The following is a 26,635-nucleotide window of genomic DNA, read 5'->3' as shown; positions in this document are numbered from 1 at the left end:
GAGACAACGCAACCTCACCCCCACGCTTCTCCCCTGATCCTATCCTTCGACAATGTACCCCCGGATAAGCCGCGAGTATTCGGCCCAACTCCTTACTTACTTTACTTTTGCTGGTCTGACGTCCCTCAGGATTTGATCTGCATAACAATGTTGCGCCTACTAACTCGATCCCTGCCCGAGCAAAGTCGGTTAACAAAATGAAAGCAAATCGATATTAAAGTGTGCAGTTCCTATCATAATGAAAACTCATTTTGATTTCAAATGTCGCGACATAAGTCTGACATCATATTGTGCTTTCATTATGCAGTCAAGACTTTGTAAATGAAAGCAACTTAACTTGAAGTTCTGCTGTTAACGTCTTGTTTAAAATTTAATTGAAGTTCATCATGATTATTGTTTATTTGTTTTGTTTAACACATTTTAGGTCATTTGTGATTTGCCCGGGGTGAGATTTGAGCCCAAGTCTTTCAGCGTGAGAAGCATGAATGCTAACCATTTACTCCAGGCCCGTATTCAGTTAAACATTATGAATGCAAAATCAGTAATCAAATTGATTTCATTGAAAGCAGGATTAGTTTTCCGTTTGCTTCAACAGTGTAAAATTTTGCTCTCATTTTTGCTGTGTTAACCGTTAAGTCAACCAAAATGAGATCAACTGGAGTATTCAAAATAAGTTACATCATAACAGCAAATTTTGATTTCAATTTGATCTCCAGCTTTGCTCGGGTGGCTGCTTGCCTCCAATTCCTCGCGCGTCCCACACTTAAAGAATGCGGTTACTTACAGTTCTATGTTCAGAGTTTCCAATCGCTAGTCCGTATTCGTTGCTTGGGTCTATGCCGATTGTTCCGGTCTGTATTTACATTGTTTGCTTCCTGTACGTTTTGTGTTTTACGGTTGGTGCAGGCCTTACAACCTGCACCAACCCCCTGTCACGCCGAAGGACCATCGTGCACAGTTCTGTTTAGAGTCAAGAAAAAAAAAGGGTGTAGAACATATATTTTACGTAAAATCGTTACTGTATAAAAACTTACTTTTTAGGGTCAAAATCAGACCAAATCAGATCATTTTCCGCAGTGATGGTGCTGTTTCGATGGTAGGAAGTTATACAAATCCCCATATATAAATTGAGAGAAGCGAAAATAATTCGCTTTCGAGGCATATTCAGGTCAACAAAAGTGCACGACAATCAGGGCCTTTGTCGTTCAGTTTTTTGTCCTGACATTATTGTTAAACAAGTTACAATAAAATCAAAACAGCCTTTTCCCATACATTTTTTATCCGCTTTACTACCAAGAGAACCAAAAAATTGAAATCCAAGAGCGAAAATTTTCAACATGTTATATATATTGATGCCACACGATATGTGATTTTCCTTTCCTAGACTACAATATATAGTACCTAGCCTTGAAAAAATGTTCGAACTCTTGGTTATTCGATTAAATTTTCCATCCAGGAGCGGAGCTTGGCCAGTTTTTCGTAGAATATGTAAGAAAGGAGGGACCCCGGATGTTAATCTAGCTGCATAGATGCATGCCATTCCATAGCAAAACGATATAGTGGTTCTCAGAACTTCGTAAAAATTGGTAGTTTTGTTCCTTATCGTAAAATATTAGACCCGTATTTTTCTTTAGAGTTACCGTTTCCATGTCAGAGTGGTGTAAAAAATCACTTTTTTCAAAATTGACTTTTCAAAAATTCATAACTTAAAACCACTGGCCGATTTCAAAGATTAAAATATCAAATGAAAGGTAGTTAAAATGCCTTTTTGGAAAAATAAAGTTTTGGGTTTTCGCTCGGTACTCCTATGCGACTAGACTACCATGCATCTCCATTGATTTATGACAACTGTAACATAGTTACATCATCTATACTAAAGACTTTTTAATTACCTTTCATTTGATATTTTGATCTTTGAAATCGGATTGGTGGTTCAAAATTTATGAATAAAAAAAAATGATTTTTTGGACCACCTTAATATAGAAATGGTCACTCTAATGGCAAAATAATAAAATACGGGTCTTATATTTTGCGATAAGGAACAAAACTACAATTTTTTACGACATTCTGTGAACCACTATATCGTTTTGAATGGCTGTATATAGAGGTACCATGTATGTTGTCACCGCACTGCCCTCTGTTAGCAATTAACGAAACTAAACTCCATTCAATGTACTTATTTATCATTTGGAGTCGGTGCACCGATGCTTTGGCATAATTTTTCTATTTTTTCCGCCCTACATTGTTGCATTCAGAATGGTAATCGGAAATCGGTACACAGAAATATTGCTTTCAGCATGCTTCACTGACTACCGCTTAATCACGAGCTGTCATTATAAAACTCCGTTCATAATAAATTGCTTCGCGCCAGGCGCAAAATTACTCCCCGGAAAAATAGCGCAAATTTTTCTTATCAATTCCGAACGCTCGACAGCAGAGGGAAAAATTGTGCCAGCAACGCGCCGGCCAAGACAAATATTTTCCTGTACAAGGAATTTCTCTCGGCTCCGGCTCCGCCGCCATAAAACAGTGCAATTGCATTTCCTTTCTTCTCTGCAGACAGCGCTTTATTGTTGGCGGCCCTTAAATGTTTCTGGTCTGGCCTTTCCTATCGGACAAGACGAAAAATTGCTCAGCTTCAGCACTCATGGCTGTTCCTGGGTCAACACAGCACGAGCTGGGGTTTTAAGATTTACGTAAGAAAATTTATGACCGCCGTTGAATGGGTTTTGGGTGTTATCATGATTAGGTGCCATAAGGCTATGCTGCACTCTGTTAGAAAACCGAGTCGGGACAAATTCGCCCAAAGTTGGTATTAGAAGCAATGTTTTTCTCGCTCCGGTTGATGTGGGTTCTGATATAAAATGCAGCCCTCAGATTCAATGGATATGGCGATGCCGAACGAGTGGCATAAGTAAAAGAGTTATCGATCTGGCGGAGATGTTGTCTTCTGCGTAAAAGGAAATTGCCATATTGGTCAGAACCGCCTTCCAGCCTGTTGAACGTGATGGGGTTTTTTTTCCTCCATGTACATATGGTCGGTGGTAACCTGAACTTGGGTCCGATGATCGGTGCAATCTTTCGAATCAATCCTCATTCAATATTGTTCGCCTAGGAGCAACTCTAGATGAATTAATCACGTTCTCCGCTTTTTTTGTATCCCCCACTGGCAGTACTGCACGCTTTTTAATCCGTTATAACAAGTTAATAAAAATGTAACGGATATAGCCAACTAGTCGGAGCACACAAACTTTATAATTCCGTTCGCTCTCGTGCCACGGCGCGCAGATGCCATTTTGGTCGACTGTTGATGGTGCCGCCGCCGCCTGCAGGTAGGTACATATACAACATTTGATTGACATCGGTTCGATCGTATTTCAAAGATCATCGTCGTCATACAAGTTGATCGCAGGCGTTGACAGCTTTCAGGTACGATTTAATGGTTGATTTGGATTTTCCGCGAACTGTGCTGAGCTGATGATGATTGTTCCGTAAATGCTGGTCCCTCCTGTGTGCGCGGCGTACTCGAGTTGCAATGTGTGTGTTGTGTTTGGAGTTATAGAGATATTTCTGATATTAAGAAAAATCCAACAGGCGTATGCAGCGTGGCCGGAATTGGTTTCAAAACTTCTGGGCCACGCATTTTTTCAGTAAAATATTTCAATATGTCTACCAGCTTAATTAAAGGAAAGCAGACGTTTTTAATTTTACAGAGTCTTGATGGGAATGTCTTGAACTAAAATAGTTAACTCTTACTGATCCTCTTTCAAACTTCAAATTATATTTATAAATCACAGGGCTGGTAGCAAATCACTTATTTCAAGCCAAAAATCTCCTTTTATGGCCAAGTCACTTTGTACTGTAATCAGTTACTATTCTCAACTTTTTTTAGCGTGAATTTATTTCAAGATTGATCATTCTTTTTGCAGTATGTAGGATTTGATAGTCCTGCATTTTGATGCCTACGTTTTTGTTCAAATTTTCTAATAATTCGAAGGTGTTGAGCTTCTAACGGGTTTTCCAAAAGGGATTTCCTAACTTTAACAGTTCATTGCGGCTATATTGTTGAAGCTGCAACCCAAGTAGCAATCTAAATGCTTGGTAGATTTATTCTTATTTAATCATTGTTTTATCATAGCATCCTTTGCAGCCTGTGGTTGTATTACGGTTGTAATATAGTTTTATGGTAGTCATCAAAAGGTTGTTAAATCTTTCTGAACAGGAGGAGGTTTCATGCTTTCATTTTTAACAACAATGGGTAGAGTGTGATAAAACTGACATAAAACCTATGCTCCTAAGGTAGTTCGCATATCAAGTTTCAATAATTGCATTTAAACTGGGTCAATTGGCCATGACATGGCTTTATAGCGGTTGGCAGGAGGTTGTTAAAGCAATGTGGTCGTCAGTGAAGGTTTTATAATTTGGTTATATCAACTGCTATAAAAGTTTAATAGAACAAAAATTGTTGCTTCGGAAGTGTGAAATTAGTTGTCATTTATTCAGTGTATCTTTCCAAATTACCACGGAGAGTTATAGCGTCCAAATGATAAAATTGTTTTATCAAAGTAAGTGTTCTTTGCGAGCAACGTTCCGAACGCTTCGCCTATTTCACAGTCGCAATAATTGTGGTAGGACTATTCGCAATGTGGTGAACAAATTCGAGAAAAAATGGTTCGGTGAACGCTCAACCATCACCCGTACGTCAACTGGACGCAAGGTCTGCCGAGAATATCGCCACTGTACGCGAAAGTGTGCAGGAGAACCCGCGGCAGTCGATTCCGCGCCGCGCACAAGAAGTGGCACGCACCTCTCGCAGGCTTCAACTTGGCACATTCTGCGTCGAGACTTGGGTCTGCACCCATACAATATCCAATTGACCCAGGAGCTCAAGCTTAACGATCATAGACAGCGACAGCGTGTGTTCGCTGAAACAGACCCCTATTTTGCCCAAAAAATCTTCTTCAGCGACGAGGCCCATTTCTGGATGTACGGGTATGTGAACAAGCAGAACTATCGAATTTGGGACAAGGTCAATGCACACGAGGTCCACCAAGTGGCAATGCATCCCCAGAAAGTCACTGTTTGGTGTGCATTTTGGGCGGGAGGCGTCATCGGTCCGTACTTCTTCGACACGACGCTGGCGAGGCCATCACCGTCAACGGAGAGCGCTACAGGTCGATGATTACCGACTTCTTCTGGCCTAGCACTAGATTGCGGATCAGAGATCGACGTTAAATAACGGAAAGAAAAAAAGAAATTAACGTCGTGGAAAAAATGCTAAGCAGAAACTATTTGAATTCGCCTTTGTGCCTTGCCGTCCTTGGCGGAGTCCGTGTTTGCCACCTCCTCAGTACGTCCCTGCTCCGCGGTTAATTTTTTTAATAATCAGGAGAATTATAAGAAGAATTCTAAGGTAATTTTAGGTAAAATTACAAGGCAAGTCTAAGAATATTTCAATGGGTATTTGATGTATTTTCCAAGGATTTTTTTTAAAAGTAGGACAACGACTTCAGGCCTCCGACACCCTATTCCAAGCCACATGGGTACGCAGCAGGGGTTGCAAACAACTGTCATACTCATCCCGTTGGTTATTTTGTTCATTTACAGCTATTTTTGGGTCTTTGGAAGCACCATAAATTGATATACATGAGTTTTTTTTTTGTTAATTCGTTTATGTGTACAGGCTCAGTTGAATAAACTTTACTGAGCCGATATATTCTTTTTCTTCTACAATAAGAATCTTAAAACTACACAGTTCGAAAAGGTAGTGTAAATTTCTGTTCAATATGATATGTGCATCGTGTGCGTCACATATCATATACGTTTACATTATATATCATGTAAAGTTCTGACACATTTCATGCAATGTAGCAAATATTGTATACAAAGCACATCTTTGTAAACAACATTGTTTGCAAGTTGCTTGGTTGCGTGAAATAAAATACAAGTCTACGTGAATGAATGTTTACATCATAATTAAAATTCAGAATTTTTATCTGTGTAGAGTTAAGGGGGTTTAACCGATTACTCGCGGTCGTCTCGAGGTTAGGGAGTTTTACAATTTAAGAATGGGGAAAGGTTGAGAGGATTACGAATTTCATTTGTTTTAATATGGTAACTAAATCTAAAGAACTGATGATTTCAACATGATTAACATGAATACTAAGGAATGTATACACTAGGGTGCTTCATTCTGAAAAAAGTGATGAATTTCTGATGGGCCACCCTCCAGTTCGATTCATAGCCCCAAAATATGAACCTGTGCAAAAATTGGTAAAGATTGATGAAGGTTTAGAGGTCGCGCCAATGATTTGAAATTTGTATGGGAATTACTATGGAAGAATTTAAAAAATCGCTTATATCGCTATAACTTTGCTTCTACTTGTCCAAATGTCGAAAAAATTTAGTATGTTATTGCTATGGCAATAAACAAAAAGCCTACAGTTGCTACGCTCAGTTTTGCAGCGTATCAAGAATTATAAAAATGTGAAAAAATGGCAAAATAGGGTAAATTGACAGATGAATATGTACAAGGCAACAACGCCAATTTCATCGCAACAACAACAGGCTTGTTGATCATTGTCATGACAACCACATATTTTTTTTTTCAACGTTTGGACAACTACAACCAAAGTTAGAGCAATGTAAACGAAAATCAATAATTTCCCATACTAATTCACCAAAATCTCCATACAAAATCCAAATCATTGGCGCGACCTCTAAACCTTCATCAATCTTTACCATTTTTTGCACAGGTTCATATTTTGGGGCTATGAATCGAACTGGAGGGTGGCCTATCAAAAATTCATCACTTTTTTCAAAATGAAACACCCTAGTATACACACACACACTCTTTCTCGCAAACATATTCATCCTGACAAACATACCAACTTAATTAAGAAAATAAACTATCTACAACCTAAGGTTAATGAATTTCAAAAATTCATATATGAGTTTCATATTTTCCAAATCGCGCCCAGCCAAGATATCTCGAACCGGAACATTGGGTTGTCTACCTCGAGCCCGAAGGGGTACATACAAATGTGATCTGACTCCACGATACTCCGCACAAGACCAAAGGATGTGATCAGCGTCCTGGTAACCTTGTCCACATTCACAGATATTGCTGTTTCCCAACCCCACACGGAACAAGTGAGCGTTTAGACAATAGTGATTGGACATGAGACGAGACATCACGCGTATGAAGTCTCGACTATTTGAACAATGCAAACTTCGACACCTTAGGGATAATTGAATGTAGCCATCGTCCCAAGCTCCCTTCACTCCATTGATGTTGCCAGCTAACGAGCGACTGTTGACGATAAATAGAGAAAAATTCACTATAGGCGATTTGTCGATCATAATATATACATGAGTTGTACAAGTCTAAGAGTTATATAGAGTGAGTTTACCACCCCTTGTGCCATCCAAAAACACACTGCGCACGCTAGTGTCAAGCACGTGCTTTTTCTAAAGAAAATTAATGGGAAATTTGTCTACAGGATGCTTTATAATGTGAAGTATCATGCTGCAGAAAATGAGCGCTGTTATCGTTTACCTCATGCTTTTAAAAGGGTCTCAGAAGTGGGAGAGATGGGGGAGGGGCAGTCGTTCTCCATCATGTTATAGTCACTACCACATTTGAGGTCATTCGTGACTTACTTGGGGATGAGATTCAAACTCGTGACCTTAAGCGTGAAATCGATTAGAATTCTGCTATCCCAAGCAACATTTCTAGTTTTATTATGGTCTTCAAGTCAAGCCTTATAAACTTCTTTAAAACCATGATAAAACCAAAATTGTGACCCCTGAAAATGCAAAAGGACCAATGTAACATTGATCATTTTGTTAATAAATCAGCTACAAAAATGCTTGTTGTCGTATTAGACATCTAGATAATAACTTCTTTAATCAAATTGGATTCTTTCATTTTCAAAATTATATTGGTTTTTATACATCATCTGAAAGAGCTTCGTTTTCTGAGCACAACGATATTTTTATCGAAAGCCTATGGGTTTATAAATCAAGATTTAAAGCAAAATAATTACTTCACTGTTTGCGTTGCATTGCGTTGCGTGTGTAACAAAGTAATTCGTACATTGCATACTGGCAACTGACATGTATCAACTTTAACGTTCATATTTTGATTGCTTAAGGAAAACTATGTGGGAGTGAATAGTTCTCCAATCAAAAGTCAGAACAGGAAAAGCATGACAATTACCATTGCCGGCCACGCCCATCTTCTCCTGATGTAATATCTACTTAACGGGAGGCCAGCGACTCACCTACGCCCCCATAGATCCCAAGTAACATCCCAAGTTTTATCGAAGTTTTAAAGCATGTTAGTCTAAATCACGGTCTTCAGAACCATTTTAAACCCGAAATTGTTACTTGGGATGCTACGGAGTTGGATATTTTGGTGGGAGATGGGTCAGGATTCGCTCAAGCAGGCGATGCTACCATAGTAATTGTTTTGTTCTAGAGGAGCTTGGGAGTAAACCCACCATCTTCTACTCAGTAAGCAAAAGCGGCAGCCGCCAAGCTAGCCGAGCTCCTAAATTTAAAGTCCAATCCTGTTTAAAATAAAATTAAACAAACAAAAAGGAACCGTCTCAACCGAAAGATCCAATTTAATTATAATTACTTCACTGTTTGACACTTAACTAACAAATTGACAGCTAGCTCTTAGGGGTCGTCCATTAATTATGTCACACTTTTAGGGGGGAGGGGGGGTTTTGGAAACTGTGACGAGTCATACAAAAAAAAATTAAGTTCCATACAAAATATGTGACAAAGAGGGGAGGGGGGGTTGAAAATGGACTAAATTTGCGTGACATAATTAATGGACCTTCCCTTATAAGGCATTTTACGAGACGTTTAGAGTCAGCTGTTTTTATTCTGTTTACCTATTTTGACGTTTACCAGCGGGCCGATTTGTTGACATCAGTTCATGTTCATGTTCTTCGGTGGTCTCAGTTTTTTGTAACTGCAGTTCAAAAAACGCTACAGCTACTTACAATGCATACTTTCACCAGTGTAAGCCGATTTTTTGTGTAGAGCGTAGTTAATAATCGATTCGTACGACACATTTTCTGGAAGCTCACTTTTTTTCATTGGCAGCAGGTATGGATCTTTTCCAATCACTGTAATTTTTTGCACGTACCGCTCCAGGTGCTCTGCTGCCAAAGCAGCGGCATACTTGCTTAAAGTGATGGAATCTAAAAGCATGTTTATTGAAATTAACGGCATCTTAAGATCAATTAATTATGTTACCTGATCGCGCTGAAGATGATGCAGTTTTCAACAGTTTTGCTGCGATATGTTTAGGAATTTTTTTCGGAGGCATTTTTAATTTTCACTTTCACACGATACAAAATCAAAATACGACCAAATTCAAAACAAAAACATCAGACGTAAACAATAACAATGCCTTGAGCGCGTTCGAGTGGCCCGCCAGGAACTGTCATCAAGACGTCACGTAAAATAGCGTATACAAAGTCCCACCGAGGGCGCTAAGATAATGATTTTTGCCAGCGCAATTACACACTTATTGATGAAATTTTGGTTTTTAGTTTCATTTTAAATGCAGTTTACGAATATGCATTTTCTTCAATACCCGTAAAGAACCCAATTGTCTAGTCTAGTCTAGTCTAGTCTACACATACACAGCCAGTACTTGAAAGAATCCTGGAAAATGATACATCTATCATTTTTCTTGTCATTATTAATGCTTGCTGCACATCAAGGATGTGAAACAAACAATAAAGCGGCCAGGCCTACTGTGTAGCGTTAAGTTAATTTTTGTGGAAGTGAATGTTTACCATGTCTACTTAATAAGTATAGACAGTGGTTAACATTTAATCCACAGGTAATCAAAGAGCGGGGACATACCGTACCAACCGCTCCGTATGCAGGATTTGAAAATAGGCTATATAAATCGTTGGGAGTGACAGAGCTAAGAAAGTTAATGTACACTCCTTGATTGTCCGATCTCCTGGGATGGAACACAGGTATTTACCCCTTGTGTTCGAGCGTACAGTCCTCCCTCCGTACAAGCGTGGACGGCACCGCCAACCCACTGCCATCCCTCAATCGATCCAGCCGACCTCAGTCGAAGGACAACAGAGAGCGGTGTGCGGACGTAACCTATACGGAGGGAATGCTGTATTCGCCTAGGTTATAGCGCCCTTGCTCGCTACCATTTTCTTCTAGCGGTTGGGACCTGAGCACTAACTCTTGTCCTAGCCCTATATGGCATATGGTTATAGCGCCATTACTCGCTTTCTGAAAAGAGAAGAAGGGAAGGGAAGGAGAGGAAAAGGACTTGGGAAAAGGAAATGCGGAATTCCTTTCCTCATTAGTATTTGTATCGTCAACTTTTATGAAAACTATATAAATCATTCTTCCTTGGTCAGAGGTATTATTACGACATTTGAATAAGATTGTCTTATCATTTCCCTAATAAAAATAACCATAAAAGAGAGCTTAACGACGTGTTCGGGGTATCATCCAAACCCTATGTGGGATGGTTTACCTATCCGAGATACAGTTCGTTTATGGTATTTGTTTATTAGGGTTGTTATTCAAAATTTAATGTTATAATGATCAACATAGCTTTGGATTATCCAATATAAATCGGTAACACTGTCCTGCAACCGATGTAGGAAGCACCAAAGAATATATATAGACAAATCTCAAAAACACAGTTTTAACTGATAGCACTTTATAAACATCAAACTGTCCAATATTGGATCCTGCCAATTATAAGCACCAGAATAAATTGCAACGGACTCACCAAATTGATCCATGAACGATGTCCTGTTACAGTGATCTCCATACTCAAGGGTTGGTTGACTGGGCTCGAAAATAGGTTTTCCTATTCTTAGTATCGGACAAGCGAACCAAAAATCCTGTATGGCCAATCAGTTGATTAGTCAGATGATGAAAGCACAATTGTGGCTGAATGGATTCAGGCTGCTAAACGGAGAATCTGACCCACTTGTAAGGAACACAAAGAGCCACAAAGAACAACCAATGGTGCTAGGTTCCGAGATGATCAGTGGTTTAAGAACTCTGGGGTGGCAAATAGTTGAAGGAACACTAATTACAACTTCACAAAAGTCTAGAAAAAACGGAGCAAAAATTGACGGCTGAAAATTTTCTAAGTCTCTCTTCGAGCACAGCTCACTACGATCTCCGTATAAAAATTCATACCCGTAAAGAACCCAATTGTTTATCAAAAACAGACGTGATTGTCTTTACCCAAAAAAAAAATCGAGGAAGATAATCGATCAGAGTTACGGTTGTGTTCGATAAAATAGCAGCGCATGCCAATTTTCATTCAAAATGGTCAACTTTGACATGATGTAACTTTGTTAACTTATGATCAATTGAGCTGAAACGTTCGCCAAAGAACTACAAATATGTTCAATTTTACGATTACAAAATATTAAATTTTTATAAGGATCTGCCGGAAGTGCGACACCAAGTAATATTGTTCAAAATAATAGCAGTACTAATAATTTTCATTTCAGCGTAATTTTGAGATTTTAAATTTAACATTTCTCAAAATTCTAACAATCCCCACCCAATTAACAAATGTACATAATAGTTAAAATTTTTTGAAATATTTGCAACATGTAAATTTTCATACAAAAAAACTACTATTATTTTGAACAATTTTATCTGTTGTCTCACTTTCCGGCAGGTGCTTCCAAAAATTTAATATTTTGTAATCGTAAAATTGAACATACTTGTAGTTCTTTGGCGAACATTTCAGCTCAACTGATCATAAGTTAACAAAGTTACATCATGTCAAAGTTGACCATTTTGTATGAAAATTGGCATGCGCTGCTATTTTATCGAACACAGCTGTACATTGGACCTTTTGCATTGTTAGTGTAGACTTGAAGATTTTATTTAAATAGTGGTAAAAATTCTCAGAGTATTGCGCAAAAAATTACATGAGTATCATGAAGAAAATTTCAAGGGAGAATCCCAATATTCTTGCAGGGTAATTCAGAAAACTATTATGAAGAATTTCTGGGATGATTATTAGGTAAAATCGTGCTAGGGTGCTTTCACTCTCCGAAGAGTGTGAATAGTGGGACCTAACAATTAAGGGCCACCCACATTAGATCCGTTTGCGTTGCGTTGACGTAAATTTGACAGTTAGACAATAGATTTAGCTGTCACGCGTCCGATCCGGAACTAATGTGCGTGGGCCTTTAGAATTGGTTGCGATGAAGTCAAAAATTACACTGAATTTAAACCGAATACTACATCATTTCTCATTGGTGATGGAGTAATACGACATTCACTAAACTAAAGACACGGAATATACCTACATCGTGATGTAAATATTCATTCACGTGCATCATATTAAACAGAAATTTACACTACTTTTTCAAACTGTGTACTACATTGTCTATAATCCCATATCAGTCCTATATGGAAAAAAGTAGGCATTGAGAAAATGGCAGACTCATATTGGTAGTTGAAGTTACGAAGTGCAATTCCCATGTTGATATTTGAAAAACCATAGTAGATTAATGGATTTTTTAAAAGTTGAAATCAGTGAAACGTAACCATCTGCGAAAAATATGGCGATAAAAAAGCAGAACTGTAACTTGACCTAGGGACGATCTAATTTCAGGATTGGATTGATATGTGATTACTTTGCTTAATGGGACAATCTGACTTGATGTTGTTTTCACATTTTTGATTTTTCATAATGCACATAAATGGAGCGTCACATATCATATAAGTTTACATTATAAATCGTGTAAAAGTCTGAGACATTTTATTAAAAGTTGAAATATTCTATACAAAAGCCCATCTTTGTAAACAACATTGCTTATAAGTTTTTCTTTTGTGTGAAATGAATAACAAGTTTACGTGAATGAATATTCACATCACAATTAAAATTGAGATTTATTTGCCGTGTAGTTTTATCACGTAATATACCAATTGATGTAAATGTCAATTGATAGTGAATAACGTTGTTATCTTGAAATTGACGAAAATACATGTGGGACTGATATGTAATTGTCGATAACCACAGCGGATTGAGATAATTATTTCGGAGGATCTTCACTTATTTCTTCTTAATTCACAGTTCAATTTATTTTGATCAACTTTAAACTAATTAACTTTAAACTAATTAACTTTACTTAAATTTATTTCAATTTCACTTTGCACTTTATGAAATTCTCACTGTCCAATTTTTGTCGTCTCAATCACTCGGCACTGATGATAAGGGCTCCGTCTATATGATGGTAGAACAACCAAAGAGGTTTATTTATGCTGCGGCGGTTCCTTATATAGCTGTCAGTTAACGGAAGAAAGAGAAGGAACAGTCGGAACTGCACAAACGTCAATAAACGCACAGTTCTGCTGCACGGTCGATCCCATAATCGATGAACGGGGAGTGGTAGTTTGATGGCGAGATTGATGATCGATGATGCCCACTGACGTATAGGTGTCTCTGCTCGCATATGCGAACATACTGGCCCCTTCGAAGATCGCGTTCTGACTGTTTAATCGATGTACAAGATGATGATGCTGTCCCCACGTCGATTGTCGATCAACTCGATGTTGTGATGAGAAACGTCAATTGATGCTTGCGTTGGCGGTGGTGTTTTGCATTGATTGTTGTCCCTTGTCTTGTAATTGTTTATTTCAGGTGCTCTTCGTTGGAAACGTTTGTGGATGGATTTCTGCTTCATTTGATGTTGTTCGCTGGATATCAGAAGGAGGAATTGGCAGAATGGCGATTTTCGAAACCGGTCGAGTATACTGTCCTGTTGGTGTTTTCAATGTGACGACGCGAGTAATGCCGTCCTTCCCTGGATGCAAATCGACGATCCGAGCAGTAGGCCACTGGATAGGTGCTACGTTGTCCTCCTTCAGAAGCACAAGCTGGCCCGTTTGGATGTGTACTGGAGGATTTATCCATTTGGAGCGACTTTGAAGAGTGCAGAGATACTCGATATGCCATCGCTGCCAAAATTGTTGCAATAGTTTCTGAAGCTGTTGGAAGTGTCTCAGGCGATTGAATGGAATGGTGGTGACATCAGTATCTGGAACGGCCTTCAGAGACGATCCAGTGAGGAGATGTCCTGGACTGAGGGGCTCGAAGTCGGTGGGATCATCGCTGAGAGGTACTAACGGTCTCGAGTTAAGGCAACACTCGATCTGTGCTAGCAGAGTTTGCATGTCTTCCATATCCAATTTCATTGTTCCCGCAGCTCGAACGAAGTGTTTTTGAGCGGACTGAATAGCTGCCTCCCACAAACCTCCAAAGTGTGAGGCTTTAGGAGGATTAAAACGCCATCGTATCCCGTTGTTGGCGCATTCTTCGGTGATTGATCGGTGATGCTCATTGCTTCGGACAAGATGCTGTAGTTCGTTGTTGGCACCTACAAAATTTCTCCCGTTGTCGCTGAAGATTTCGGCACACAGCCCATGACGTGCGACGAAGCGTCGAAGGGCCTGGATGAATTTGGTGGTGCTTAGGTCTCCCACAAGCTCTAGATGGACAGCCTTCGTAGAGAAACATACAAAGACCGCGACGTATGCCTTGCCTGGTGCTGCTCGACGATGGAGTGGTTTTAGCGAAATTGGGCCCCAATAATCGATTCCTGTTATGGTGAATGGCCGGGTAGCGGTGATTCGTTCGACGGGAAGTTCGGCCATAAATTGTTGAACTAGCTTAGGGCGAGCTTTGACGCAAATCACGCAGTGTTGGACGATCATTCTGGCAAGGCTCCTGGCCCCCGTGACCCAATACCGCAGTCGGAGAACATTGAGCAGCAGTTGCGGTGCGGCGTGTAAGTTGATTTCGTGGAGATGGCGAATGAGCAAAGTCGATAGGGGATGAGAGGACGGTAGTAAAATCTGGTGCTTGGTGTCATAAGGTTGTTGTGCGTGTTTCAATCTGCCTCCGATGCGGATCAGCTGATCGGTCGATAGAAAGGGGTAAAACCAACGGATGCGAGATTTTGCTGATACAGGTTGGGACTGCTGAAGATTTTTCCATTCGGCGGCGAAAGTTTGTTGTTGCACAAGGCGAATCAGTTGTACTTCTGCTTGCTGTTTTTCTTCGACGGTGATGGTGGTAGTAGTTGGTCTCGATTTTCGTTGACAGTGCTGCAGAAATCGACGGCAGTAAGCAGTCACTCGTAGCAATTTGTTGTAGTTGGAGAATTTGGTGACAAACAGATCGATAAATGATGGATTGTCGGTGACTGGAACAGCTGTTGCGCATAACTTTCGTGTGTCTGGGATGCTTTTATGGTCTGCTGTATTGATTGGTTGCTGGATTGGCCAACATTCTTTGTCGAGTGCCAACCATTGAGGTCCCTTCCACCAAAGTGCGTCGTGTAGGAGATCTTCTGCTGGTAATCCTCGAGAGATGTGGTCGGCTGGATTCTGCTGCCCCGCTACGTGATTCCAACTACAATTTTGTGTCGCAAGTTGAATCTTCGGGACGCGGTTTGCAACGAAGGTAGTCCATGTCGATGGTGTAGAATTGAGCCAACAGATAACTATAGTTGAATCCACCCAGAAGTACGTATCGGTTGCGAGTTTCAACGATGCAGACACTTTCTCGTAAAGCTGAGCAGCAAGGAGAGCTCCGCAGAGCTCGAGACGAGGAATACTCTGTTGCTTTAACGGAGCAACTTTCGATTTTGCGGTTAACAGTGCAGTTTTGGTTTCGCCGGTGAAGTTGGAGGATCGGATGTAGCAACAAGCTCCATATGCATTCTCCGATGCATCAGAGAAAAAGTGCAGCTGAATAGAAGAAGGTTTTGGGCAGAGAATGAAACGTTCGATGCGGAGTGCGTTCAGTAGCGGTAGTTGAGCCATGTAGTCGAGCCATCGTTCCTTGATGGGCGTTGGGAGTTCTTGATCCCAACCCCAAATCAGTCCATCGTTGGTCTTTAGAGTCCACAAAGCTTGCATAAACAGCTTCGCTGTTGTGATGACGGGTCCCACCAGGCCAAGTGGGTCAAAAAGGCGAGCTATTTGGGAAAGAGCAATGCGTTTGGTGAGTGGGGTGTTATCGGTCGTTGGTGTATCAATCTTGTATCGGAGATGGTCGGTCGTTGGTTCCCAGTGCAATCCTAGACTTTTAATGCACTGATCACGGTCTAGATCCACGGACGTCTTTAGGGCACGGTTGTCTTGAGGAACATCTTCTAGAACGGCTTCTTCGTTTGAGGCCCATTTCCGCAGTTCGAACCCTCCCCTGCCGAGAAGAGATTCCAACTGCTTTCGTAGTGTGATAGCTTCTTCTACTGTGTCCGCTCCGGAAAATAAATCGTCCACGTAGAAATCTTTTCGAAGAATACCGGAAGCTTCTGGAAAATCGTGCTGCTCGTCGTTCGCCAGTTGCTGGAGCACGCGTGTGGCAAGAAATGGTGCGCTGGCGGTACCGTAAGTAACGGTTTTTAATTTATATGTCTGCAGAGGGGAATCAGGCGATGGACTCCATACGATGTGCTGTAGGTTGTTGCTACGTTGGTCTGTTAAGATCTGTCGATACATCTGTTTCACGTCAGCGTTGAGCAGAATAGGGCGGATTCTGGATCGCATTGTTATCGACCTTAGTTCTTCTTGCACTATGGGTCCGACCATGAGTGCGTCGTTTAAGGATGGCCCATTCGATGTGCGACAAGACGCGTCGAAAACCACGCGTACCTTAGTGGTCGTACTGTCTGCTCGTATTACGGCATGATGAGGCAAATGGTAGGAAGGATGTTGCGATTGGTAGTCTGGTACTAGCTCCATATGGCCTAGCTGAAAGTACTCGTCCATGAACGCTCGGTACTGGTTGCCTAGTTCGTCGTTCTTAGCGAGCTGACCTTGTAGTAGACGAAAGCGACGAATAGCTGTGCGACGATTGTCACCGAGATTGGAGAGAACATCTTCCTTTATTGGTAGAGATACGACATAGCGACCTTCGGGAGTTCTAGAGACTGTCCGACGAAAGTGCTCTTCGCATGCAGATTCTTCCACAGAGTAGCAGGTACTGGCGTTATCTTCTTCGATGGTCCAAAATCTTTCCATTAAGCGATGAAGATCGGTGACTGTTGCGACGTTAGCGATGACGGGATTTGTCGAACGGGTATCGGTTGTCTTTCCAGATACAACCCAGCCTAGGACAGAATTGACCAGATTCGGTAGAGACTCACCAAGCTCAATCCGACCGGACACTTTGAAGAGGTCAAAGAAGATTTCTGCCCCCAATACGAGTTGGACGGGTCTTTTATCGTAGAACGACGGGTCTGCAAGCTGAATTCCCGGGGGGATTTCCCAGGAAGAGGTGTCTACAGATGCTGACGGCAGGTTTACTGTAACCTTCGGGAGGATCAAGAATTCCACAGCGGTAGAATAATCACAGGTGCGTGAACGAATAGTAGATTGGAGTTTGTGACGAGCATACGTTGAGGATTGTCCGATACCAGCAATCGGAACGTGGATCTTGGTGCGTTTGGCCTTCATCTGCTGGGCGAGAGATTCAGTCATAAAGCAGCACTCACTTCCCGAATCGAGGAGTGCTCTGGCGACGTGGTTGGTTCCATTGTCGTCGACAAGGACGACCACGGCAGTTGCGAGCAGGACGCTTTTCTCCTTCAATGTAGAAGACGAACAGCTTACGGGTTCAGTAACGGCTGAGGCAGAGCTTCTCGGTTGTTCTTCGCATACAGGGATAGAAGAAACTTTCGGTTGAGCGGCGTCGGCAGTCCTGGAGTTCACAGCGACTGGAGCTTCGGTGGGGCAGAGTTGAGTATGGTGGTGATTTCTACACTTGCGGCAAGTACTGGAGGAGGGGCAGTCACGCGCTTGGTGGCCCTTTCGTAAACAATTGCGGCATAGTTGGTGGCGACGGACATCTCTTTCCTTATCTTCTATCGACATTTTCGAGAAAACTGCGCATTGATACAAAGGATGATGATCGGAACAGACGAGACACTTGCGATAGTTCTGCTGGCTGGCTCCATGGCTGGTGACGGGACGCTGAACAGGCTTCTTTGTGTAAGTTGATGGAGGAGGTTCAGTTGTCTTGTTGATCGACTGTAGAACCGTGACTCTTCGTTGAATGAAAGCCGTTAGGTCGGTGAAGGTGATCTGATTCTTCGTCGATGAGAATTCTTCCCAATCACGTCGAGTGGTGTTGTCGAGCCTTATGCTGAGCATTCGTATCAGAAGTATGTCCCAGAATTCGGTCCTTTCTCCCAACTGTTTCAGTACTCTCACATTTGCTTCGAACTTCTCAACGAGTGAGTGTAACTCTGTCGCTGATTCCCTTTTCAGCGAGGGAAATTCAAAGAGCGAATCTACGTACGACTGTTTCAGTCTTGGAGAGTTCTGATAATGTTCTGTCAACAACTTCCAGGCGACCTGGTAATTGTCAGCGCTGATCGTGATGGTTTGTATAAGCTTGAGGGCATCTCCGGATAAGGAAGACCGCAAGTAATAGAATTTTTGTATATTGGATAGTTCGTGCGACGAGTGGACGAGTGAGACAAATAGGTCGTGGAAGTTCAACCAGCTATCGAGTTGACCAGAGAAAACAGGTAGCTTCACGTCGGGTAGTCGAACGCAAGACGATTGTAGAGGTGGTTGCGCATTTGAACGAGGGCTAGGTGACTGTACCAAAGCAGGTGATTTATTGACCGAAAGTAAGAACCCCTTCACACGGTAGTAGGTTGACTCAAAATCAGTACGGACTTTCAGGTACTGGTCTACAGCGGCCTCATCCACCGTTTCCAGATCCACTTGCACCGCGTTAACCTCCTTCCAGAGCTTCACCAGGTGCTCCAAACGCACCGGGACTTGACAGGCATCCGTTTCTTCGTTGTATTCGTCCACGAACATTTTGATCAGGTTGAATGACGTCAGCAGGCTCTTCAGGCGCGTCTTGAGGCCTTTAATGCGTCGTTCCGTAGACATCGTAGACGTAACGATGGCGAAAATGAAGAAGAGAACGGATCTGCAAAGCGGAAGACCGCGTAGCTCAAAAGGGCAGGGGTATTGGATTTGGAAAGGTAATTACCTTGTAAAGGCAATTCGAATGCCTTGTATGAATGTTCTAGAACAGCTAACCTCCTTGACACGTGACTGGCGTCGATACAGCGGGTCCAATGAAGATTCCGGGCTGGCGGACAAGCGGAGTTCACGCTAATCCGGTTCGAAGGACCAATGTCGATAACCACAGCGGATTGAGATAATTATTTCGGAGGATCTTCACTTATTTCTTCTTAATTCACAGTTCAATTTATTTTGATCAACTTTAAACTAATTAACTTTAAACTAATTAACTTTACTTAAATTTATTTCAATTTCACTTTGCACTTTATGAAATTCTCACTGTCCAATTTTTGTCGTCTCAATCACTCGGCACTGATGATAAGGGCTCCGTCTATATGATGGTAGAACAACCAAAGAGGTTTATTTATGCTGCGGCGGTTCCTTATATAGCTGTCAGTTAACGGAAGAAAGAGAAGGAACAGTCGGAACTGCACAAACGTCAATAAACGCACAGTTCTGCTGCACGGTCGATCCCATAATCGATGAACGGGGAGTGGTAGTTTGATGGCGAGATTGATGATCGATGATGCCCACTGACGTATAGGTGTCTCTGCTCGCATATGCGAACAGTAATTATAGGCAGTACAGTAGATCAAATTACCGGTCACAGTGGAATGATGATCCGAATAGTGTAAAAAAGTAAAATCCTAAGAACTTTTTAAAGTAACTCTTGTGAAATGAAACTATCATGGGAATTATCAATATATGTGTACAGAGGTTCCTGTGTGTGTGTGTGTGTGTGTGTGTGTGTGTGTGTGTGTGTGTGTGTGTGTGTGTGTGTGTGTGTGTGTGTGTGAGTGTGTGTGTGTGTGTGTGTGTGTGTGTGTGTGTGTGTGTGTGTGTGTGTGTGTGTGTGTGTGTGTGTGTGTGTGAGAGAGAGAGTGTGTGTGTGTGTGTGTGTGTGTGTGTGTGTGTGTGTATGTGTGTGTGTGTGTGTGTGTGTGTGTGTGTGTGTATGTGTGTGTATGTGTGTGTGTGTGTGTGTGTGTGTGTGTGTGTGTGTGTGTGTGTGTGTGTGTGTGTGTGTGTGTGTGTGTGTGTGTGTGTGTGTGTGTGTGTGTGTGTGTGTGTGTGTGTGTGTGTGTGTGCGTGTTTGTGTGTGTGTATTCAATCTAACCTCCACTGGCCGGCAGTGGTATTATGGAAGAAATTTGTTTACAACAATCCTTGATGTAATAATTTAAAGCAAGTTTAGCCCGGGAGTTAGAAAGCGATAGCTCTACTGCAGATTCAGCAACCCATTTTAGGATGCCTGGTAATTCACTTCCATTCCTAGGTTACTTTCACATACAATAAGCCCCGCATGTAAACACTACCGTTATCATATGAATAATGGTACTGCAAACACACTTCCAGATTTCGAAATGTGATGTTTCGAAATCTGGCGCGTGTTTAGTAATATATGGAAATATGCATTTATGATTGATTATAAATCAGATGGATCTCACCAAATTCTGCCTCCGAAAAAGGATCGGTTTGTTCACTCGCGGTAATCGAAAAAATCTTCCGCGTTGTTTTTACAACCCAACACGACATTTTGAATCACATTCGAAGTTTTTGATTTGCACCGAATTTTTGCTTGACACCTCATTCGCGTGCATCCTCCGGAAGGCAGAACGCCAGCACCAAGAAAAGAAAAAAAAAATACCCGGTAAAACTCTTCTTGGGAGGGAGGCAAAGCACCAAAAACAAGCGAAATGAAAAACCGACCGACGCGACACCACAGCAACACATAATTACAATATCACTAAACAAACTTCTTAAAACGTGATAGATCTTAATTTACACTTATCCATACGCGAAAACTAATATTTGTTTGATTTGGTACAGTTAAAAAATATGCGGAAAACAGATGAAATCAGCGCCAGCGAGAACAAAACCAACCGTTCGCGGGTAGAGCCTACTCGTAGGTATATCGTATACAGAGGCTCCTGTGTTACGCGGATATTATGTTCCTCGCGACCAATCGCTTAAAATTAATGATTCTTTTATCAATGTTTTGAAAACATTCTGAATTCTTGTTATTACATTAAAAGGGTATAGCACCTTTTGAACTAACAATAAATAAGCGCCACTTCAATAAAAAAAACATGAAAGTTCGAGAATATGGCAGAGCTTGAGAGCAGAAGCAGAATGATATGCGGAGGGTTTTGTGCAACTAGCATTGGCAAATCAATGCCTATCAAGTCACTAACACTAGTCGTGGTTGATAGAGCACTATAATATCCATTTCTCCGAAGACTCACACCTCGAATGCCCCTGCCTGTGCACGCTGGCTGTATCGTGATTGGTTTCTAGTTCAACCAGAAGGGCGTATGAGTTCAATTTCATGGCCAACAGCCAACCATCGACGATCGAAGAGCATCGTCCCCGAAAAGAAGAGGTACATGATCGTGTAACTGTGACTCAGTTTGATTTATGGATCATTGTTTTGCGTCGTTTGTCTGGCTATTTTTGCCAATATTATATGTGTCTTTCCCTGTTGTAACCCATACGACGTTGACGATGGACGGACGACGGATGGTGCAGTTTCAGAGCATTCATTACCGGTAAATATCCCACACACGCCGTCGCGCGCGTGCACATCAGAGGATGATGGGTCGTATAATATCTTGGATTTTCTCTTCCTAAGCACCGCAGCAAACAGGCGCAATTGTAGAACACATGCAGCACACCCTTCAGTGATGGTACTCCAACTTCTACTTAAAAATGATTAAATCTTGCCGTTTGGAGTCATTTTTCATCTGCCAATAGTGCCCGCACATCCATCGGCCTTTTTCCCATCGCATTACGACTCGCTTTGCACAATCTTCCGGGCGGGGAACGAACGCGTCAGACTCGAGACAACGACGACGACGTGGTTCACCTACGCAATTGAAGTCGTCTGTGAAGACAAGAAATGCATCTCGGCAGCTGCAATAAAAACCTCTCTTTCACAATTGCATCTTTAGCGCGCTTTAGTGTCTCCGGCTCAAGGTGTCCTCCGCACTCTTGCCGTGCTTAGGGTGCAGAGGCAGTCGTCGTCGGAGATATGGGATCTGCATCGGCGTCTGGGGTAATGGAAGCAACAACACCGGCAGCATGATGGGCTCCTAAAAGCGCAGTCGGTGGAAAATATGGTGCTTATTATTTTATGACTGGCATATAAAACTGGAAGGAAAATCAGTGTCATCGTTTTCGGAAGAATGTTTGCGAGATTGGAGATGCTTAGTGCTACTGGTGAGGAGCGATGACGGTGACCAAACGCTGTGATTAACGATTGTGAGATAGGCATGATGACGAGGGGAATGGTCTTTTTATGACGTTCGGTGCGCTTGGGTTGACAGATGTGACAGTGTTCGTGGGTGTGTTCATCAACTGGATGGGATTGAGGAATACTTTATTCCGAGAGTCCTTTCCCGATTGTAAATTGATGAAGTTGAATGTTTCATTTCCTAAGAGGCTGTCCATATACCGCGCAGTTTTTCAGTGGACAGTTTTTGAAAGGGTTTTGACTTCCTCATCCCCCTGCGTGGACAACCATTCATTTATATAGATTTTTTTTAAAATGAGTATAGACCACTTGGTTATGGACAGACCCTAAGGACATTTATCAGTCGGGATTCTGTCACATTTAAATTCCAGACAGTGTCAAATGAACTTCAATGTACTTCACATGTATTTGAAAACCGGTTTGACATATTAAATGGATTTCAGTTAGCGATAGTCGTTCGCTAGTTGAAAAGTAAATATTTATTTATTATAGGTACGTCATTTATAACGACCGGATCGTTCACCATGAAAAACGGGTTAAGATCAATAATTTATTTAAAAGTCAAGTTCGAGATTTAATTTTATTTCACGTCAGAGGCTTTGAAATCTATTATTGTCAGTAATTTCAGAATTCAAAGTACAGCGTTATTTTAAAAGTCTAGGGATTTAAAGATTCTTCTAAGTCCAGATGAATGCCCTAATTTCACTTTTTGGATAAATTCGAATGAAACGGTTTTTGCATACAGATTTTTTGGTTTTCTGAAGAATCCGTTTCCTTCGAAAGCAAAAATGAGGGTGAACATCTTCAAACTGTAATGTCATGAAAATCTCCAAGATCCGGTATCGGGAAAATGTCTAGTCCCAAATTTTCGATTTACTTTTTTCGTCTAAGTTCGAGTCTTACTATTTGAATAACGGGAGTCCTACTAAGGGACCTCATAGCCTAGTCAGTAAAGGCACGGTATTTCCAAGCCGAAGGCGGTGGGTTCGCTTCCCGGTCCGGTCGAGGGAATCTTTCGGGTTGAAAATTTTCTTGACTTCCCTGGCCATAGAGTATCATTGTGCTAGCCACACAATATACAAATTCATGCATTGGTGAAACGGCGCCGGTGGTGTAGTGGTAAGCGTGATTACCTCTAACCCCAGTAGGCCTGGTTTCAATCCCAGTCGGCGTCTCCGGGATGTTCTGAGGCATAACATCTCTGATCACGCCTTCCTTCGGATGGGAAGTAAAGCCGTTGGTCCCCGGTTCATGAGTTGATGGGTCGATAGGTAGGGTCCAGGTGTGGGAGCTGCCTTCCTGGCACGTCGGCAGCATTGGTGCTCAGCACGGAAAACAAGATCGACGGAAAAAACAAACCGAAGGAAAAAAAAATGCATTGGTATTGGCATCGAAAGCTCTAAATTAATAACTGTGGAAGTGCATTTCGATCGAACCCTAAATTGAGAGCACGCAATAAGCTAATATGCGATCAGCAATAAGCTTAAAATGCGAAGAAGAATAAGAATAAGAAGAAGAAGAAGAAGAAGAAGAAGAAGAAGAATTAGAAGAAGAAGAAGCGTACACTATCTATTAGAATGAACATAATGGGTCGGGATAAAAACACAAGCTAAGTTCAAACTGATTGATTTCATGCAAAGGGTTAACTTAAGTCTTCAAACTGAGCTTACTGATTATTGACAATCAATTGAGATAGGTTCAATGAGTCATTACAAAGGTAGAAAAATCTGTCTATGTTTTAATTACTTTGAAAATTCGCTTAGAACCGTTTACAGGATTTCTTTGGAATGTTCTCATACTTTTTATTAAAATCATTTCCCTTTTGCAGAGTTTTTAGAAGAACTCCCCTTAAATAAATTATGTATCACTATTAAATAAAGAAAAAAAATATGGTGTATCTCTCTGAGATTCTCTTGAAATTTTATTTATAAAAGTTCACAAATTTCATGCAGGACACTTTGAATAAAAATTATCAACATTATTTTCAAAACTCTCTTGATTTTTTTCTGAAATACTTTGGTTTTATACCTGGATTTTCTTCTAAAATCTACTCTTATTTCCCAAATAAATATTTTCAGAGTTCAAGACAGAATACAATTTGCAAGATTTAGGGACTTGGCAAGTTTTTTAGATCACATTCTTCGTTAAAATTCGTAGATCTCAGACATACAATACTAGGCTTTGAACTTGGGTGATGATCTAAAGTAAAACTAAAATTAGCTTAGGATTTTAACAAAACCTGGGATGTGTGGAAATAAATAACAAAACATTCTTGGATAACCAGCTTTAAAAATAAATCCTTTTTCACTATTCAATGGCATGAAATATAATTTCAATTTGAGGACATGAAAAATTTAATCTGCCATTGGTTGCAATTAAAATTCAATTTTTCAATACATCCAGTTTAAGAGTAGCATCACGTTGAACTATAAGATGCTTTTCAGAGTCTGTAATTAATTGCCCTAGAAAAAATATCGAGATTCTCTTTGATGTTCCCTTCCAGTTTGCCCCATATTTTAAATGGAAATGAATACTGTTTTTAATAATTTTACAATTATGTTGATATTCTGATTAATTCTCACAAAAAATCGATTAATTTTGACGCCATAATTTCGAGTTCTCTATAAAATTATCATGCAAGCTTTTCCTAAGTATTATTTCCAATTTCTTTGTTATTCTCCTCAGAATTCCCTGGGATATGATCACATAAGTTTATTTATTTATTTATTCCGTCAACCAACGTACAGTTTTTTCCTAAATATAAAAATAAATTCTTTGAAAGAAAAAGTAAACAGTACAATTGAGCCTTAAATAAAAATTAAGCAGTGTCTGCTTTCCTATGTTTCTTCTTATGCTTTAAAGTTTCGTATGAAAAATATTGTTTTATTTTATGCCAAGACATTGTAAACTCAATGGTTTCGCAGTAATGATTGTAAGAAGCCATCATGGCCCATATTTTGTTTAATTTGTGCGATGATGGTTCATGGCAAATAAATTTTGATTTCGAAGTTACCGAGTAGGTGCATAGAAATTTAATTTTGATAAAAGTTCTGTTGAGTAAATTTTTGGAAATTCTCCTCTCATAATTCCTTGAAATTATCCTTAGAATTTCTATTAGCTTAATGTCACTCTTTAAAGTTTAAACTGTTCAAAATACCTGCTCCATTTTCTTAAATCGTTTGAAAAATTCGTTGTTATTCGATTCTCCTGAATTGTCCTGAATTCTGCTCCATTGGAATTCGTTTCAGGATTCATGGTTGTGAAATTCTTCAAGCTACTGTGTGCATATATTTTCACTTCTACTAGTTTGCTACTGCTACTACTATCAAATGATGTAAATGAGGAAAAGAAGTTGAGGATTGTGTAACAAATGAATTCTCTTCAGATTGTCGTAGAATGAAGTAATGAAATTGGGTTGTTAGCGGAATGCTTTAATAAAACAGCAAAAAAGGTTATCTTCCATTTAATTCCACTTAATTAATTTTGGTATCCATGACAGATACGTATTTCGACTACAATGTGCAAGAATGATGAAGACTCATCAGTGTCATTCCCACTAAAGAACTTATCAAAATCTAACCCCCTTAAGTACTCATCCCCTAGGTATAAAAGTCAAGATCACAGGTATATAAATGAAACTACAATGTGTTGAATCGGAACCTACCTAACTAATTAAAACCAAAGATTTAAGTAAGCTAAAGGAGAAACATCTATTCAACTCTCTAATAAGGAAAATCCCAAAGGCTTGGTAGCCATCATAATGAAGTAATGAAATTGGGTTGTTAGCGGAATGCTTTAATAAAACAGCAAAAAAAGGTTATCTTCCATTTAATTCCACTTAATTAATTTTGGTATCCATGACAGATACGTATTTCGACTACAATGTGCAGTCTTCATCAGTGTCATTCCCACTAAAGAACTTATCAAAATCTAACCCCCTTAAGTACTCATCCCCTAGGTATAAAAGTCAAGATCACAGGTATATAAATGAAACTACAATGTGTTGAATCGGAACCTACCTAACTAATTAAAACCAAAGATTTAAGTAAGCTAAAGGAGAAAAGAGAGTTGAATAGATTTTTCTCCTTTAGCTAAGCTAAAGGAGAAAAGAGAGTTGAATAGATTTTTCTCCTTTAGCTTACTTAAATCTTTGGTTTTAATTAGTTAGGTAGGTTCCGATTCAACACATTGTAGTTTCATTTATATACCTGTGATCTTGACTTTTATACCTAGGGGATGAGTACTTAAGGGGGTTAGATTTTGATAAGTTTTTTGCTATTTTGC

General features: G+C 40.5%; 2 protein-coding genes across 2 annotated transcripts in view; one reads left to right on the top strand and one right to left on the bottom strand.

Annotated features, from left to right (window-relative positions):
* The window catches only part of LOC135703520 (mucin-2), a 315,489-nt gene that overhangs the window by 23,599 nt on the left and 265,255 nt on the right, over positions 1-26,635 (top strand). The window lies entirely within an intron of this gene.
* The window catches only part of LOC135703548 (uncharacterized), a 50,256-nt gene continuing 37,159 nt past the window's right edge, over positions 13,539-26,635 (bottom strand). The window contains exons 2-4 of the mRNA XM_065224791.1: positions 19,064-19,188; positions 13,799-19,000; positions 13,539-13,740 (exon numbers count right to left, since the gene is read on the bottom strand). Coding sequence (XP_065080863.1) covers positions 13,539-13,740; positions 13,799-19,000; positions 19,064-19,188 — 5,529 coding nt within the window. The remainder of the gene's footprint in view (positions 13,741-13,798; positions 19,001-19,063; positions 19,189-26,635) is intronic.

Source organism: Ochlerotatus camptorhynchus, unplaced genomic scaffold, assembly GCF_037179485.1.
Source record: "Ochlerotatus camptorhynchus isolate MF236.1 unplaced genomic scaffold, CSIRO-AGI_Acam_v1.1 ptg000215l, whole genome shotgun sequence".
NCBI lineage: Eukaryota > Metazoa > Arthropoda > Insecta > Diptera > Culicidae > Ochlerotatus > Ochlerotatus camptorhynchus.
Note: the sequence above shows the minus strand (reverse complement) of the source record. Positions and strands in the feature narration are given on the sequence as shown.